The sequence below is a fragment of the Dermacentor albipictus genome, chromosome 1 (genome assembly GCF_038994185.2).
Source record: "Dermacentor albipictus isolate Rhodes 1998 colony chromosome 1, USDA_Dalb.pri_finalv2, whole genome shotgun sequence".
In the NCBI taxonomy this organism is placed as follows: Eukaryota; Metazoa; Arthropoda; class Arachnida; order Ixodida; family Ixodidae; genus Dermacentor; species Dermacentor albipictus.
The window spans coordinates 384,909,163-384,926,437 of NC_091821.1; the positions used below are offsets into that span (position 1 = coordinate 384,909,163).

The following is a 17,275-nucleotide window of genomic DNA, read 5'->3' on the forward strand; positions in this document are numbered from 1 at the left end:
TAACAAGCACTCTGGGGTGCGATCGCGCAAACAGCTCGCTTTTCCGTTCGTTCGGTCTGGCTGCGACGTCACAAAGTGGGCCGTCCGCAAGATTTGTGAGAACGGGAGGGACAGCACAGCCAATAAACGAGCGAGCCCAGCCCCGGAAGTTTGCGTCACCAATTTGGGCTTCGATCAGGGACGATATATTAAGTGCAGAATGTTTGCGATGCTTTAATAATTAATCACGTAATATAAGAAAAAAAACTCTTACTGTTGCAACATATAATCTGCGTCGGAAATGTGATGCGAGAGAAGAAAACTAATTTAAGCGGCATATATTTTGGTTTAGTCTGCTAGGTGGTATCGCACGCGCCAAAACAAATTGGCAGGAGCGCGCAGTTCAACTGGCGATCATTGTTCATCGACTGCGAATCGTTATGTCGTCGCACAAAAATCTAAGACTTGACCTGCATGTGTCGCCGCGCCAACGCGAACTGTTGGTCGCGTTCATAGAGGGCCACCCGTACTTTGTGCGGACATCGCGCGCGCTGACCCAAGAGCGTCCCGTCGACACAGGGCCGGTATTTTGTAGTGATGCCTTTCCCGATTATATGCTTTTTCAGGCTTTTTGCGCTAAGCCAGTGGTCAGAGCGACGCTCTGTTCTTATTATCAAGGGGATCAGGCGGCCGTGTGTGGTGGATGATAAGAATAACATAGAATAAGGCATCGCTACTAGATAGCGGCCCAGGCCACTACACCGGGAATGCGGCCGCGATCCGCAAAGGCCGCCTTTGCACTAGCCTTGCCGGCCGTTGTCAACGGGAAGCTCACCCAACCCTGTTGCCGGCCCACCCCGGTTATTGTTTCCGCAACTGCTTGAATGGTCTCGCTCACGGAAGCCTGCCCTATGGATACGAATTCTTCGCTGCCGATGGATCTTTGGAAGCTCCCCGTGGCGAAGAAACGGAGAGCACAAAGCACCTTGTCTTGCGTCGTGATGCCGCCGGTCCGAAGGCCACCGATGACATCATCCGATTGCTCGCAGAGCCACCGCACAGTGCTCTTCGAGAGCCTGAAGTGCTCGCGGAACTCTTCCTCGGTAAGCTCGTCAAATGCGTCCCGAAAGATGCGTCGCCGAGGCTGTTCGAGAGACTCCAAAAGCACGATAATAGGAGCGGCCATCATGACTCGTGAGCGCCAAACCGCCGAACAATGAACGTGATTCTCTGAGCACAACGTGAAACGGCGAGCATTCTCGACAAATGAGCTCAGATCAAACAACATTAAAAAGAAGAACACTAGTTATATTTATCACAGCGCAGGCACAACATTTAATTTCACTGCGATCACAGTTGTTTTCAATAATTAACATCGCTAACGTTCTGCAATGGCGGATCGCGCTTTAATCTCGAAAAACTGGACCCCCGGCAGGGCCAGCCATGTTCGGCGAGCGACGACATTACGAGCAGACGACAGGCGCATCGTCTGCTACTAGCGCTGCTATGGCAACGGCCATTCATTCTTCGAAACGAATGCCCTTGTCGACCGTTCCACGATAGCGGCCGATTTCACTCGGTTTTGGAATGATTGACAGGAGTGTGACGTAAGCGCGTTTTGTGGTCCCGCCCCGGCGCAATGACGGCCGTGACGAAACGCGCGGGCGCCAACGAATCACGAGAGGGCAAGCGAGAGAACGGAAAAGCGAGCTGTTTGCGCGATCGCACCCCTGGTATGCACGAAGCACACTGCCGTCTTGCATCTGGGCAACACGAGCTGTTAGGCTTACCATATTTACTTGCATAATGAACGCATTCGCGTAATGATCGCGCCCCTAAATTTTGTCATCAAAATTCAATTTTTTTTCTTTCCAATGTAATGATTGCACCCCGAACTTGCCGCAGCTATATGTCGTGTGCCAAGTCTAGCTAATGATGATCGCGCTTACCATGTGTCGAATGCTGTCAAATGCTACGCAAACGACTCTTCTAGACATACCAAGCGGTCTGCATGCACCAAACATTCTTAAGCAGATGCCCCATTTCATTCCTTTCATCATTTTCCGCATTTCCATGAAAAAAAAAAAAGCTACAACCAAACTTGCCTCGTCTTTATTATATGTAAGTTTTATAATGGTTGTGGTCAACAAAAAAGGTGCCTTTCGATTTTTCTCGTCTGCACTTGTGGACACGCAACAAATCGCGAGCGGTAATGATAATAGCCACGCTTACATTGATACGTTAGAAGTGTACCCTATTCATATGCCGACGCTTGTAATACAGCTAAGATATTCGCCCACCTTTAGCGAAAACATGCCCTATTAGGATAGTAGTGAAGACAAATGCCGCAATGTCCGCAGCATGCCCGCCATGTGTTTCTATGTCACTGGCAGCTAAGTGCGGCCATCTCTGTTTCTGTCCCCTCAAAGTAAACATGGCTACATTATTGTCGCAAACTTGCCGATATTAACGATGTTATTCATTACTGATATGAAAGAAACTGTTTCAATGCACGTAATGTACTCACAAGAAGAAAAAAATCGTATTAGGTGGGTTCGGCTCGCTCCGGCAGCTGTCATTTTTGTTTTGGTGTCCCGCACTGTTACAGCGGCAGCGGCCTGTTTGTTGACCTGTTGTCATTCCACAGCAAATGCGGGATGAAAAAAAAATGTTTTTTTCTTTTCGTGGAAAATTGAACCAGCGTAATGATCGCACCCCTGAATTTGCATCAATTTTTTTACAAGAAGGTGCGATCATTATGCGAGTAAATAGGGTAGTTAGCATTTGTGAGCAAAAATTAAGTCAAATTTTGTTTGTTTGAAACATCCTTGGAGAAGCAAATTTTTATTTTCCCACTTTTTCATGATCTCTGGAAACTCCGAGATGTGTAGAGGTCTCAGATGAGCTTTCAATAGGCATATTTTATATATCTAATTACTGAACTACTTTGCGATTCCCTTCGAGTTCGATGTATCCGGGATCGATTGTAGCTACCGTGAAAACCAGACTATAGGTCGGACCGGAATATAGGTCGATCCCCCAACTAGCGAATTCTCAAAATGAAAAAAACAAATATTTTTCAATGGCAAAAGTACCGAAAGACATGACACCCTTACCGTGAAACAAATGCGACTCAGGGTGTTGCACAATGGTGACAGTATTTATTTAAATGCTGCTCGCATGTGCACCTGGCCAAGTTTTTAGCGGTATCGCGCAACCATCGACCCGCGCGCTTGTCAGCACCTTATTAACGGCGCTGAGCAGCGAAACAAACGAGATACGTGCATGTGTACACATGCCCTTACTTTCGCTATTTCGCCGCTCTGTGCCGTGATGACACGGTGCTGACAAACACGCGGGTCGATGGTCGCGCGATACTGTTAAAAATTGGCAAGGTGTACAGTACACAGAAGGGCACGAAGTGCGCAAGCGCTACTCCGAATCAGAGCAACGCCTTTGATCAGAGTCGGATGACGAGTGCTTCTCGCTGCCCAGTCCATAGGCGTGTGCGATCTCTACCGCTTTCAAACGGATGCATTTGGCAGTCACAGGCAGCGATCTTACACGCAGCTCTCGGACGGACTCCGCAACCTTGCCTTCCAGTTCTGCTGTCCGCTGCGATCCGGCACGAAATGACGTTTTCTTTTGGTTGCTACAAGTTGTAATACGTTGCTTTTGTCTCCGCCACTACCGAATGCTCTTTTCGGATACTTCAAGTTCGCGCTGTGCCGCCAGGTTGCCGTGGGCTTCCGCGCACTCAATCGCCTTTTTCTTGAAGGCGACGATGAATTGACGTCGGCTTCTGCTCATTTTGAAACAAAATGAAAATGCAGCCTTTAATTAATATAACTTTGCGACAATGGAAACGCAAAATACCGGTGCCACAACGTCGCCACGCCGCCATAGACGCCGCGCTGCTGCTGATGGCGATGGCGGCTGTTTACTTCATCCGCCCATTGTTGCAAGACTTCCGTATTTTTTCCGTCAATGTCCGGTATATAAGTCGAGGGTCGACTTTTCGCGATGGTTCTTTGAAAAAAAGTTCGACCCATATTCCGGTTTTTACGGCAGGTGAACCTCGTACTGTGACCACATTATTGTAAATGTAGTCGTTGTAGTATGGGACATGTGCTTTGCTTCGTGAAAGTAAGGCATGAATTCGTCGAATTTCATGCTCCTGTGTCTTTTTTGGTGCCCGAGGGCCTGTGATGAAGGTGGCACAGACTTTCACCTACTTGACATCAACTAGCCGGTATCAAAAAGCAAAGCTCACAGGTGGTGTACTCCTTGCAGTCAAGCACGCTGCAGCGGCCAATGATGCTGAGCAGAGGATTGGTGTCTTCAATAGAGCTGAGAAACACCTCCTGGCGGTAGAATACCCGTGATGGTGGGTGTTGGATCTCACTCGGCAACACAAACCACGGTCCATGGAAGAAGCCATTTCCCCTGAAATGGGTGAATCAAAAGTATATGTAAAAGGCAAATGACCAGTGATCACAGCAAACATCACAGAAACCAGCACTGTTTGAACACAAATCTAAGAAAAATGACAACAGGCCCGACAACCTCAAAAGTTGAAAGCTATGGCAGTCGAAGATTGAAAATACTAGAATCTGGTGAAAATACAAAAAAGTGTTTTAATACTCACGGTATTGACTCCGCGTTAAAAAAAAATTGAACACTTTATTTTGTATGCGCACTGTGGTAACAGACACTCCACCCTATAGTCACAGCAATAATTATTTTCGTGACACACAAACAAAGTGTTCATGAAGTTTTTCATTAAATATTAACAGAACAAAGCTCGAAATTTCAGTTGTCATTTTGCATTGGCTCTATGAGGGAGTGGTGCTGCAGCTGGAAGGTCCAAAAAAACGAGAAGGTACAAAAAATCAGCCTCTGAAAGCCGGTGAGTGACTATATTATTTTGAAATGAGATTTGCTCTGGTTTGGCCACAAATGAAAAACTGCAAAATTATTGGTGTCAAAGCATCAGTCATAAACAAGGTCTAAAAACTTGACATTCTACAACGAAACTGTAAAAGTCGACAGGTATGCGGCTATGCAAGCCCACAATGCTTCTTTGCACTGGTGCGATGCCAGCAACAGCATGATCTTACAAAGGTATTCCTATAGTAAGGTTCTGACAGGAGCCACAATATCTACAGCAGCACTCAATGACTAATAAGTATACAGTTAATGACTAAATGAGTAAAAAAAAAGTCAGTAAATTAGAACTGTGCACAGCTTTATATATGTGCATGTAGGTCAAAATTGAAGCCCCCTGCTTAGAATGTGCAAACACAATACTCACTCTCTGTCCATCCACATTTTGTCAATGCGACCGATAAGTGTTTTTGAGTGTTCTGTGCGAACATAGCAGCAGTCACCTGAAATTATTGAAGTTAATTTGTTGATTAATTGCTATAACCGCAATCAGTGAGAGGGCAAGAAGACCTTACACACTATCAATGATTTAAAAGTACACACAGAATGCACATCATGGTTTCCATGCTAGGCCAAATCTCGAATTTCAAATTCAACCATTTGCCAGTGGGCATATTACGGTTCAATGACAAACTAAATTCATGTTGTAAGGTGACTGTGCCAAGCAGTCTTAGCTGCTTGCATTGAATAACTTAGTCGACAATACAAGAAACAACAAAATTCAGCTAAGTAACTGTGGGGAACAATGCACAGGACCCAATTGCACAGCAGCTTATATTATGTCGTACACACTGCTTAATAAGTAGTTGCAACAAAGCTATATTTTATCTTTCGTGCAGTAAAACAATAAATCATAGTACTGCTGACAGTAAACACGGCGTAATAAAAATATTCAGTGTGGCTGCCCAATGATACATTAATAATTAAATAAATCTGGACGTGCACTGTGGAGCTTTTCTTCATTTCTGGCCAGGAATTTCATCTCACAATGTGCACATTAGAACAAATATTACCTTTTACTTACCCAACTTAAACACCCCAGAAGGAAGATTGAGCTGCTCATAATATGTCACATTTTCCTCTTCATTTGGAGCACTTATTGTAACATTCTGGAATGACCGAAAACCACCATGATCAAAACAGGTCATCACAAAAGCATTCAGAACATGCACAAATATACCAATAGTTTATTGCAAACAAACCAATGTACCTTCACTGTATTATATTGAAGGCATTAAATCTTGAGCCAATGTGCACTGTTAGGATGTTTCAATATCTAAAGAATATTTAGCTGTTATAAAGAGAAGCTGCACTGAGCAATTGGGGGCTACAGCAGACATTCATAAACATTATCACAATTTGTTTTAATGTGGTCCAAATAAGTGGCTCTGATGAAAGCTGGGGCCCCAACTAGCAGTTTGAAATGTAGCAACTCAGTGCGTATACACTGACTACTCCAAAGCAGAGTTTAGTTTTTCTGTTTGCTCTCACAAACTTACGCTGCAAAAGCAAGCAAGCTGTTACCGAGTGGTAGGTTATTTGCATGTTGCAGCAACAATTTGAAGCTTGTCGATGTCACATCAGCTTTCTTCAAGAACCGTCTGCGTAAGAGCTACAAAATAGGGTTTTGTAGCCCTTGCCTAGAAAATTTGAGAATTCAAAAGTTGTTCTTCCTCTTATCGAAAAAGTGGCAGAGCATTGCTTCCCATCCTAGCTACAACCAATCTGTAGAAGACTCAATTTATGTTCCATAACACTGGAAAAAAACCACCGGCACAAAATTTTTTTATGGCTGAGCTTCCAGTTGGAACCCATTAGAATTGGCAAAACCATGTGAAACAGTTTATATACCTTTTAACAGCAGGAAGAAGCTTGACTTTGCACAACAAACAACAGGGGCCAAGCTGGGTCAGAAATGATGCCAGCAGCAGAAAGCCTGCCACCTACAGACTCTGTGTGGCTGGCATTCACTGCCGTCAACCATAGCTCTAGTTTGATGCCATTCATGCGCTTCCTCCATGCACACTACTGTGCAGTGTTTGTGCACTGCATGTTGCTTCTCGCCAGTCTTTTGACTCACCGGACGAGGCCGATCAACAACTTTAAATTCCTCTTCAAGGGCGAAGCACATGGAATTGCTATTGTTGTCTGCAGACCGTTCAACGCCGTCCTTAAACACAGATGGCACACGTACAGCTGACAAGACCTCTTCTCTGGGCACCAGCTTTGTGTGCTCATTCGGAACAAAGTTCCATATCTGGATGGCGTAAAGACAAATAACATAACTTTTTTTAAAACCCTGCAGCATACGTATGACAGTCTCCAAAACAATGCCAAACTAAGAACTCTAAGACATTTCCAATCTTAAAACTTTACAAATATTTAAAGAATCGTTTCTTTTGATTCTACAAATAAAAAGAGAAAAAAAAGAAATACAAATAAGAAGCTGCGCTTCAAGGGATCTAATCTCGGCATAGGAAATTACAGAAGTTGCACTTCCAGTATATGCTACTACTACAACTATGAATATTTAATTCAACAAAACATTTCACAAAACAAAACAAATTCAATCAAACAACAACAACAATCAGAACCATGATCAAATAAGCAGGAAAAATAAAATGAAGAGCGACACAAATTAACCTGTGTAAACAATGGACTTTGAGTTGAGGCACTACAAGGCTACCACGCTGCAAGGTACATCAGTCTATATTTTGATAAATAATAGTGCAGGCAAGTTTATATTATTTCTCCACCAAGCAAATATAGCATGCATGGTCTGTGCAAGAGGAAATCCAAGGTGCCACATATGCATGAGCCAATGTGAATAACGAGTCGCTGTAATACAGAGAATTAAAGAAGAGAAAAGGAAAGAGGTGCAGAATTTTGCCACACACATTAAACCGCTAATAATTTAGAAAGTTCAAGTCATAACCGATTACTGTACTGTAATTTTTCCATCTAACAGAACATACCACCATTCTACCATACAGCTAATATGGGAATATAGCACAGCTACAACTCTTTTAAAAGAGACAGCTTCATTGTCGACACATATTGTTAATGTGTGCATGAACATAAAAAACCCACAAAGACTGCATAACTTCAAGCAGCTACACACTGAAAGCAATGAACAGTTGTTAAAGGTTCGGAACTTCCCCTCTTCATATCCAGCACACACCACTTACTGTTTTATTTTGGAGATGCATGTGTGTAATCATTCAGCATTTGGTTATCACACGATGATTAAGTGTGCATTGCAAGGAAAGTTGCCTTAAGAAGGCACTCTTGCCATTCTCGCTGCCTAGTTTGCCTTGCTGCAATGCCACCTGCTGAGGCACCCTCTTTTCTTGAAGCAACAACAGCTTGATTTGGGCGATTTGGTTCATACTGATTAACACAGGTACAGCATAACAATTTTATGGGAAGGAGAAACGAAGAGACAGGAAAGAATGCTGACTTTCAAGTGAGTTTATTGAAGAAATTTCGGCCGCTGTCATACAGGGGAAGAACGAGATGCATGCGCAACAACACGTGATTATACATGATAACAGTGTTGACCGAAGAATGAAAATTCTCTATCAGATAGGTGAAGTGATGGTGTACTAATGCATCGATACGCAGCCTTCCTGGTGATAAGGGCTTCTAAAATTTCTCCTTTTTTCTCGCTTTTTCTTTTTCAGGAGCCTTGCCTTGTGGAATAATGACCGTGTGGCTAATTTTGACACAAAACAGCAGAAAGGGAGAACATTCAAGTTAACCAAGAACTTGAGTCGGGAAACCCTAAGCCAGCTTGTAGGCAAGTCGTAGAAAGGTTATTTGGAGGTTTTTTTCACGTGTAAGACCCACAAGCCAGAGCATCCTCTGAGAGTGATCGTTTCCGAACGGTCATCATGGCAGAAGCATGTAGGAAGATGTCTACAGGATCATTTGAAGAAGCTAACTATTGTAGACCCACTCCTGCAAGAATCTCTCGTGACTTGGTCGATGAACTCCAGGAACGATTTGGTTCTGCCATAATTGGTTTTTCAATAGACATTAGGGACCTTCATTATTCTATTCCACATGAAGGCCCCTCCTTTCTGCAGTGCAGAAAAGTTTCGAAGAGCAGGAGCCGCAATTCTAGGACACTGGGGGCATGAACTCTGACAATTTTATTACACTTTAAGAATTCTGTGGCAATATTTAATTCAACGAACTGCCATATGTATACGTTAATCTTTAGCCCCGCTTCTGTCTGACATCTTTTTATCCATTATAGACAAAACGCATTTCTGCAAGCCTTGCATGTATGCATGTTCATTCAGTGTATCGTTATGTCGATGGTTATATTGTGGTTCTTGAGGAAGAGGGACAGCTCTGTTTTAATGACAAGGTTTTGATGACAAGGCTTAATGACAAGGTTCAATGGCAAGGTTTAATGACAAGGTTTTAATGACAACGGTTTTAAAGAGCATTCTCAGGGCCTCAAATTCACTTCTGAGTTACCAAAAGAGAACTGCATTCAGTATTTAGACGTCAATCTTTCTTTTTGTTTTAATGAACATAATTGTTTGTGCTATCAGCCTAGGAGCACTAAGAATGTACTCCCTTTTGATAGCGGCCATTCAAAGTTAATAAAAAGAGGCATTGCCACCATGTGTATTCAGGTTGCCTTAAAAAATCATGTAGGCACAAGGCTGAAATCAAACCTTGTCATCAAAACGTTGTCATTAAAACAAAGCTGTTCCTCTTCCTCAAGAATCACAAGATATCCATCGATATAACGATACAATGAATGAACATGCATACATGCAAGGCTTTCAGAAATGCGTTTTGTCTATAACAGATAAAAAGATGTCAGACTGAAGCACGGCTAAAGATTAACCTATACATATGCCAGTTCGTTGAATTAAATATTGCCACAGAATTCTTAAAGTGTAATAAAATTGTCAGAGTTCATGCCCCCAGTGTCCTAGAATTGCGGCTCCTGCTCTTCGAAACTTTTCTGCACCGCAGAAAGGAGGCCTTCATGTGGAACATAATAATGAAGGTCCTTAATGTCTATTGAAAAACCAATTATGGCAGAACCAAATCGTTCCTGGAGTTCATCGACCAAGTCACGAGAGATTCTTGCAGGAGTGGGTCTACAATAGTTAGCTTCTTCAAATGATCCTGTAGACATCTTCCTACATACTTCTGCCATGATGGCCGCTCAGAAATGATCACTCTCAGAGGATGCTCCGGCTTGTGGGTCTTACACGTGAAAAAAAACCTCCAAATAAACTTTCTCCGACTTGCCTATAAGCTGGCTCAGGGTTTCCAGACTCAAGTTCTTGGTTAACTTCAATGCTCTCCTTTTCTGCTGTTTTGTGTCAAAATTAGCCACATGGTCATTATTCCACAAGGCAAGGTTTCTGAAATTCGAGAAGCCTTTTTCATCAGGAAGGCCGCGGATCGATGCATTAGTACACCTTCACTTCACCTATCTGATAGAGAATTTTCATTCTTCAGTCAACACTGCTATCAAGTATAATCACATACGTGTTGTTGCGCATGCACCCAGTTCTTCCCCTGTATAAAAGCGGCTGGAAATTCTTCAATAAACTCAGCTGCAAGTCAGCAATCTTCCCTGTTTTTTCATTTCTCCATGCCATAAAATTGTTGCGCTGTACCTACGTTGTCCCCTTTTCTTCTTTTCCATTTCTTGAAACTGGAGAGACTCCTGCTTTCCACAGCACAGGGAAACACAGTGTTATCCTGATGCTGCTTTGTCTGTTAGCTGAAGAGGTTGCAATTGGCCGCAACTTGTCTCAGCTGCGAAGACCACAGCCTGCAATCTCTTTGCAGTGCTTCAGCATTGTGAGCAACTTATTTCCCCAGGGCCAAGAGTGTGCGGTCATGTAAGGTGAGCTGAAACTTCTCTCAGTAATCTCCCCCCATCATCTGCACTTCTGCCCCATCTGCACGGAACACTCCACTGGTGTAGGCTGTCATTTTTCGTCTGCACTGTGGCATAATTGAGGTGATAATAAACACATTCAGTTAGAAACACTCGTTTCTGTCCACTTTGGCCTGAACTCACCATGGTTGGGACTCAATGTGCACCGTGAATTAGAGGTCACTGGTTAGGGTTGCTGTGAAAGAATAGTGTGGTTTAGAACAGTGTGGTTTAGAATAGTGTGGTCAGTTGCCTGTGGGGCACAGAGTTCAGCTTGCTTGTGATTAAGTACTTTCGAAAAGAAAAATGTGCAGCGAGGTCTTCTGGTGCGAAAGGAGCAATGCGTATAATCACCATACACATCTGTAATGTAGTGACTCAGCATCATTGGACTTAGCCTGTTCAACAAAGATGCTGGTGAACAATAGCATGTCTCTATGAAGGGCAGGTGTGTGCAGAATAGTACTACAAGCTAGGCTTGTAGGTTTGCACCTAATTAGGATTGCACCTAATTAGGCTTGTAGGCCTGCACCTGATTAGGCTTGCACCTAATCTCTGCCATGTAGCTGCTATCACCGCTGAACAGTGTCAAGAATGGCGAGTTGCGCAACAAGATTGCCACCTTGCCACCCGATTACGACAAGGGGTGCAAGACGCGCACCTCTCCCTCTCCGTCGCTGCAGCTGGGAGGCGTTCAAAGAAGCGGCCTTTGCGTTGGAATCCGCCGCCTTCCTCCAGCCCCTTCGACATTGTGACGGGACGAGTTCGGTGTGTGGACAATGATTCCAGAGTTCCCCAACGCGGAGCTGATTTGACACACCTGGACAAGCTGCCGTGGGGACGACGTATTTTGAAGCGTCTCACGCTTCGGCCTAGCACGGAACAACGAGCGACCCTCGTTCGGCGCCGATAGTTTCCCGGAACGGCACCCCGCGCGGTTGCCTCTGTGAACAGAGCGCGGTTGCCTTTGTGTACGTAAACTGATCTTCAGAGCAGCTGCGAGTTGGTGATGTGTAAACAAACAGTCGCCGCGTCGTAGGACCGGCGGATCGAGTGTATAAAAACTGTGGTTGTGCGAATGCTGAGGACACACTTCTCTTGAGCAGTCATGTTAAGACTGAGTCACTTCTCTCATGCAGTCATGTTGGACTGTTACTCTTTTTCTCAAGCAGTCATGTTAGACTGATTTAATTTCTGTAAATAAACCCTTTTCCTCGTTCTCGATGAGAAGCAGTTCTTCACTTCATCAACGATCTCAGCGTAAATAAGTTGGACGACGGCATGGGCCAGCTACCTTCGAATTCATGCCGTACTCCAATCTTGGCAAAGGACCACGGACGATGGGATTGAGCCCCCAATCCTGACAACAGTAAAGAACTCGTTGGAATGAATAGTGTGCAAAAAGAAATGCCTGAACCCATTCATTTTCAAACCAACTGGAAGCTGACAGGTTGTGCCACACAGCAGCAAAGTGCCTAGCATGCAGAACATAGCTATAGCCCCAGAGAAAGTGTGTTGAGGAGTGAAGCAGGCGCCAGAGAGAAGCCAGACTTTAATCATGCGCAGATCTACTGATGAGATTAATTTTGTGAGAAAGCATTGCCAGAGAGCAGCCACACTTTAATCATGCACAGATCTACTGATGAGATTAATTTTGTGAGAAAGCATTGCATATGAATTACCTCTGTATCCAAGTCATTTTTGCACATTCAATAGAAATTGTTTCATGGATCTTTAGCATTTAAAGCACATGCTCTATTACATTATCCAGCATATAAACAACAGAAGATGCGGTAGAAAGTGAGATGCACATCGTTAGTTAACTTTTATCTATGTTAATTACTATCTGTGACACTCGGTTCAACAGCTTAGTTCACTTGCTCTTGTAGAAAATGGTTATCCAACAATAAGGGTTATTCTTCTGCAAATGATGAAATTATCTGACACTGCTGATGCAATTTTAGTAACTGCATCACATAAACAGACGACTAATAGATTCTAATTCAACATGAATGAGAGAGTTGTGGCGGATAATAGACGCTGGCCACATGAAACTGTTCAATTTATCAAAGTGTGCTATAATCAAGCCGGAGGTTACGTACCTTCACGTTTAGATGATTATGAGGCACACGATTGAAAGCCTTTAAAAGGTTGATAAATATAAATGTGTCAGTTACAAGAATACATGTGGAATGAATTGTGTAACTTTGTTACAGATTCAAACAAGTGCACCTGGCAATGAAGTTTGCACCTGCAACCATGGCAAATTTTTGAAAAGCAGGTACATGTTCAGATGATCCATGATATGAGGCTGTATAACATGCTTACGAATATGCAGGGAACAGGTGTTAGTAAAATGATGCAGCAGTTGTTAGGGCAAGATCTAGATGCAGATACAACATGCACAGGCCTTCAGCAGAGAGGAATGCATTTGGTACCAAGTAATTGCAAGCAACTATTGAAAAACTCAAAGAAAAACTCCAATATTACAGATATTACATATAGAGTTTCTCTACTGCGATGTCACCTTCAGGGATTGTGGTGGGTTTGGATGTATGGCAGATTACTGGATAGGAAAGGGTGCAGGAATCATTTGCTGGTGACTTATAGTCGACACCTGGTATAAATGCTTGCTGAACAGGCTGGCAGATTTATCTAGTACTACAACACCCCCTCCTTTATCTTTTAGATCTCTAATTTTCAGGGGCTAACTTGATACCAGAACTTCTTCCACATAATGATCACTCCAAACATTTCAAATAACCGTTATTACCAGTACTACATTAGCCAATGCACAACCAAAAGTACAATTATTGGTTACTATGGCTACTATTGAGCCATGAGTTTGGTAGAACTGCCATATTTAACAATATCAAGCACATAAGAGCTTGCCAGTCAAAATCATTCAAAACCAGTCTAGTTAGAAGCTTTTTGAAAGAATATAAAACTGCAAGCTTGAACTGCTTAAAGTAACTGCTCAATGCAAAATGTGCATTTTTTGTTCTTTAGGTCTTAGCATGTCAGCCAAAACAAATAAATAAATTATCTAAACGCTATCAACTCGCAAAGTTAGGATTCTTTAACTGGCACATAACCTTGCTTAAACATAAGATATTAGCTGTAACATTTGTAACAATTAATACAGTAATTCTTGTTGGTTCGTGTCAAACATGGCACATAATTCAATTCAATTCATTAACTTTTTTAGCTTAGAGCATATGGATTTAAAATGTGGCACATTGATATATACACAAACAAATGCAAAGTCTAGTGCTTTTCATATACTAATAAGCTTTCCATTAACTGTATCTCAAGCAATGTGACTTTACATTCTCTGCATCTGAGTAGTCATATAACTTTTTATCTCAGGTGGAGCAATGATACTAGCAATGTTATAACAACAGTAGTAATACTTTAAAATGTAAACCAGATATGACATAGCCCATGTCCTTGTCTCTTTAAAACTAATCATGTTAAAACCAGAGTATGCGGGCACAATATAGGATCCTTGTCAATCATATTAACATTGTATCTCTTGAAACAATACAAAATAAAGTCTAACCTAGTTATAACAAAGTCACACTGGATATAAAAAACTTATATCCGATGTTCATCATAAGCATATACTTATTACGTTTATATTGATGATAAACATTTTACTTATTTTTAGATAATTTGTTATATTCATGTTCACTATAGCAAGCTTTGTCTGTAATATGGTACATTCAAACAAGACTACATCGAAACCGTTTACATTGAATTATCCCTTATATTGCACAATTATTGAACACCATAAAGTTACAATGAAAATACATAGGAAAAATTATGGTTGCAATGAATAAAAATAGCAGCCACTGCCGATATCTTAAACTTCAAATAGCGCAAGGTGAGCAAGACTGCCCCAGAAGTTGGCTTTTCTGCACAGTGGCTGTGCAAGCTGCCACCACTCTCTCAGAAAAAGTGGTTTAGCCTGGCTGCACCTGCGCAGCTCTACTGCACCATGGCCAGGCACCTCACTCCCCGTCCTCCAAAAAATAATCCTAGCCTGCACCGTAGACCTCGCTCACACAGCCAATCAGAGTTTCTCGTAGGCTTCTTTTCCTGTACGTCTGTGGCTTGTGGAAGTTTGCATCATTGTTTCATTGTGTTGTTTTCCCACATGTTTTCTTTGTTTTTGTGTAATGGCTAGCACAAAGTGGCAGAATCTACTGTCAACTGTGAAGTTAGAAATCATAGAGTCGAGTGTGAAGAAAAAATCTGACATCGTGACGCAGCATCCTGGACTGACTGTAAGAAACAAATGATCCAGGACTGCTTTTGCTGTGCTAGTTTCCGTGTTCCCAGTGATAGCAGTGAAAAGCATGTGAAAGGTATTCCAATGAGTGCAATGAAGCGGTCATCTGTTTCAGTGAAGTTTAAAGCAATTAGGCAGCACTTCAAGAAGTCACTGATGGGTTAATGGCGGACTAATTTGCATCTGCCGATAAAGGTGCTACGATCACAGAAGAGCGTGAGAATGAGGACTTCATCACTGTCATCGTGAATCACAACACAACTGAAGGGAACAGTGAGAACTCTTATCCTGAAAGTGATATGTGAGCTCGCCATGTTCCGGTGCTTCTACACAAACTAGGAAGGCTGTGGCCTCAGCTCCTCAAAATCCTTAGACACCACGGAAAAATGCATGCTTTCCCAGGCAACAAAAATATTGAAGCGAAAGAAGACTGGGGACTATTTTGTGCCACAGTAAGCCACAATTACCTCCATTTCGTTAATAAAGTGCTGTTACAAATGGTATGTGCCTTTATGTTGTCAAATTGTTGAAAAGTTCTATATTGAATTACACACTACGTCATACTGAATCCTTTTTTTTTCATTTTTCTTTTTTTTGTGACTTCAATACTATATGCAGGTTTGACTGTACACATTTTATCTGTCCAACTACAGTTGCACTAGCAGTGCCACACGGAAAGCAGTGCCCTTTCCTTGCGGCCATATCAAGTGTGCCATGAAACTTCATTTAAGTTCATCACGCAAGATATACCATTGTGCAATTTTGAAAAATCACTTTGTCGCAACCCAGTCTCATCGTTTGTCTCACATATACCCCCACCACAGAGCTTACCATTGCCACTAGTCAAACTAATGCTTTGCCTAGTCGAACAGTCGTACTACTTGAAACTAGTCGAACAGTTGCTTTCCACAGTTGCCGTCAGGCGGCAATGCAAGTTCCTGCTAGTGCTGCTTTGGCAGCAGCTGGCTTCCCTATAGATGAAAATAACTTCATATTCCTTTTCTTAAAACCAGCCAAGTAACTGTGCCAAGTGTCACATTGAATTGTCTGGGCCATAAGATGCAATCTATCAGGAAAATCTCATTAAGAACATAGCAATGGCAAGCACAATTTTTTTACTATTTTAAAAGAAAAATGCACTTCCTTGGATTCTCCTCCCCTGTGTAAGGCTATGAATGCTTCAGAACAAAATAAGTACAAAGTAAGCTAACAAACAAATCAATAATAATAATAAAAATAGATAATGCCTTGACTTTGCACATGTACCTGCCAAATTGATCAACTAAGATAATGACACTCCAATTACCTCTCATTAAATTTTTTCCCTAGTAGAATAACAAGGAAGATATGGAGAGCAAGAGATAACTGTTATTTCACTATGTAATGTCACAGCAACAACTTGCCCTCAAAACAAAAAGAAAGGCAAGGACCAACCTTTATCTTCTTGAATGCCTTGGCCTTTGCAGAGTAGCGTGACTCACACACGTAGACATCCTTGTCATCAAATCCCTGTGTAAAAGACGTCTAAATTAAGAATGTCACTTGCCCCAAGTCAATAGTCAAGGGTCCTCGTTTGTACACAGCAGCAGGCAACTGCAATTCTCATTCATAAAACTGCTGCACTCCTCTGAATCTAATGTAGACTGTGAAGAATAAGAACCGAGAATGATCCTGCCATAGTATGCTGGACATACCTCTGGTTTACTTTTGAAGTAGTCCTTCACTGGCATAACATAGCACTTGCCCAAAACCTGGTTCACTGGGATGGAGTTGTAATTGTCGCTCTTGAACACTTCCTGTGAGAAAAATAGTGAAGGAAGTGAACTTGATTTTTATAAACATTAGATACTCCACAGTGCAACTATGGAAGGCCCCTGACAAATACTGAGCCATGACTAGTAAATGAGTACACTTAGTACAGCACAAGGTCATAAAGCACTTGCCTAGAAATATGCTGCACAATACATAAAGAGGTGACGAGCAAATCAATAGTCGAAGTGATACCCCTAACAAAAGATCACTGCGAACATGCCACGCAATTATTAACAAGAATTCCTGGTGGAGAGTTTCTACCCACTTCTAACACTTGCGATAACACTGGACTATTCTTCACAGAACTTCCTAGTGGAAAGACC

The 17,275-nt window shown here is 42.4% G+C and overlaps 1 protein-coding gene across 9 annotated transcripts in view; it reads right to left on the reverse strand.

Moving 5' to 3' along the window:
- The window catches only part of polybromo (protein), a 111,670-nt gene that overhangs the window by 21,486 nt on the left and 72,909 nt on the right, over window positions 1–17,275 (reverse strand). For 8 of the 9 annotated variants that reach the window (XM_065432462.2, XM_065432459.2, XM_065432455.2 and 5 more), the window contains 7 exons: window positions 16,835–16,936; window positions 16,575–16,649; window positions 12,949–12,987; window positions 7,007–7,183; window positions 5,951–6,035; window positions 5,294–5,369; window positions 4,253–4,425 (listed from right to left, as the gene is read on the reverse strand). In XM_065432462.2, the coding sequence (XP_065288534.2) occupies window positions 4,253–4,425; window positions 5,294–5,369; window positions 5,951–6,035; window positions 7,007–7,183; window positions 12,949–12,987; window positions 16,575–16,649; window positions 16,835–16,936 (727 nt within the window). The remainder of the gene's footprint in view (window positions 1–4,252; window positions 4,426–5,293; window positions 5,370–5,950; window positions 6,036–7,006; window positions 7,184–12,948; window positions 12,988–16,574; window positions 16,650–16,834; window positions 16,937–17,275) is intronic. The other variant, XM_065432460.2, reaches the window with a different exon arrangement.